The sequence below is a fragment of the Silene latifolia genome, chromosome 11 (assembly GCF_048544455.1).
Source record: "Silene latifolia isolate original U9 population chromosome 11, ASM4854445v1, whole genome shotgun sequence".
NCBI lineage: Eukaryota > Viridiplantae > Streptophyta > Magnoliopsida > Caryophyllales > Caryophyllaceae > Silene > Silene latifolia.
In genome coordinates, this window is record NC_133536.1 from 43375720 (window position 1) to 43377149 (window position 1430).

The window sequence follows — 1430 nt, forward strand, 5'->3', positions numbered from 1 at the left end:
ATGAAGTTTGTGAGGGGTTCTCCAGCTAGGTTGCATTTATTTAGGGAGCAAGTAGATAAACGTAAGATTACTTGTAAGTTGTCTTTGAGTCTTAACGTGACAACAAGATGGAACTCGACATATATAATGTTGAACACTGCTCTACAGTATAAGACTGTGTTTGGTCAGTTAAAAATTCCTTGGAAATCTTAAGTAACTCTCTTTTTTTTTTCATATTGGTCATGCTTGTGGTTTGTTAAACCAATTAATGGAAAGTGATGACCCTGCCTTTAAGAAAATGGCCAACGATATGAAAGCTAAATATGACAAGTATTGGGGTAACATTGATAAGATTAATATGTTGATCCACTTGGGTGTGATTCTTGATCCAAGCTTTAAGTTTTTAGGATTACAAGTTACTCTTCATGGTATGTACGGGCAAGATGATAGTGAGGTATTGGCAAGAAAAATTAAACATCTTGCATATGATTTTTTTTCTGAGTATAGACGCATTTATGCACCTGTTACTCCTCAAAGTGAAGACCTTGACATGTCTACAAGTATTCCTACTTCGGGAGGGGAGAGTTTGACTCTTATGAAATCAATAAGTGAACAAGTTATGATTAAGATGAGGGGATTTGGTGACGATTGTAGCACCGATTTTGTAAGAACAGAGTTTGATAGTTACTTAGATGAGCAAAAGGGAGAAGATGAGCCATCCAAAATTTTAGACTGGTGGAAGCTCAATGAGCCTAGATTTCCTGTTCATGCTCGCATGGCTCGTGACGTCTTAGCTATGCCAATTTCAACAGTTGCATCAGAATCAACCTTTAGTGCAGGAGGGCGTACTCTTGATCGATTTCGAAGTTCTTTAACGCCTAAGGTAATTTATTTAAAAAAAAAAACTAAAAACAAACTGATTCTCGTTTTTGGTTGAAGTTTAACCACTTTATTAGTTTATTGTTTGACTACTTACACTCATTAGTAATTTGTTTTCTGACATTTTGATTTGTCATGATTTTTGGGTAAAACTTAAGACGGTGCAAGGTCTTATATGTGCACAAGATTGGATTCGAGCTAAAATTCGTAAATCTAATGTTGATGTGGAAGAAAAAGTTTAGAAGATTTAGAAAAGCTGGAAACAGGTACATTGTATTATTTTAATTTTATAGTTTCTCACTTTCATTAATTGAAGTTGAAAACCTTTTGCGTAGTTGGACCAAGTGCCAACCATATATGCCGAGATTGTTGATATTTAATTTTATAGATACAAAGAAGTTAAGTGTGGAGGATAGGTTGATTTTTGTCACTGATCTAATGGTATAAACTTCGAAATATTGAATTTTATCATTTATGTTACGCGGTATAATTATTGTCAATGCAAATGAATGATTTTCTTATCAAATCCATTTCCTTTGAACTTATGTTAGATTTGAAGCTCGAATCGGGGG

General features: G+C 34.3%; 1 protein-coding gene across 1 annotated transcript; it reads left to right on the forward strand.

The window, feature by feature from the left end:
* Positions 1-247: 247 nt before the first annotated feature.
* LOC141613306 (zinc finger BED domain-containing protein RICESLEEPER 2-like) lies at positions 248-1100 on the forward strand. Its single transcript, XM_074432039.1, has 2 exons — positions 248-862; positions 1017-1100. The coding sequence occupies exons 1-2, from the start codon at positions 248-250 to the stop codon at positions 1098-1100; spliced, it is 699 nt and encodes a 232-aa protein (XP_074288140.1).
* Positions 1101-1430: the final 330 nt, after the last annotated feature.

What these genes read in the sequence shown, in the direction of transcription:
- LOC141613306 (XM_074432039.1), top strand. Translation starts at nt 248, where the DNA reads ATGGAAAGTGATGACCCTGCCTTTAAGAAAATGGCCAACGATATGAAA. An exon ending in GAAGTTCTTTAACGCCTAAG is followed by an intron (nt 863 to 1,016) that starts GTAATTTATTTA and finishes GTAAAACTTAAG; the next exon opens with ACGGTGCAAGGTCTTATATG.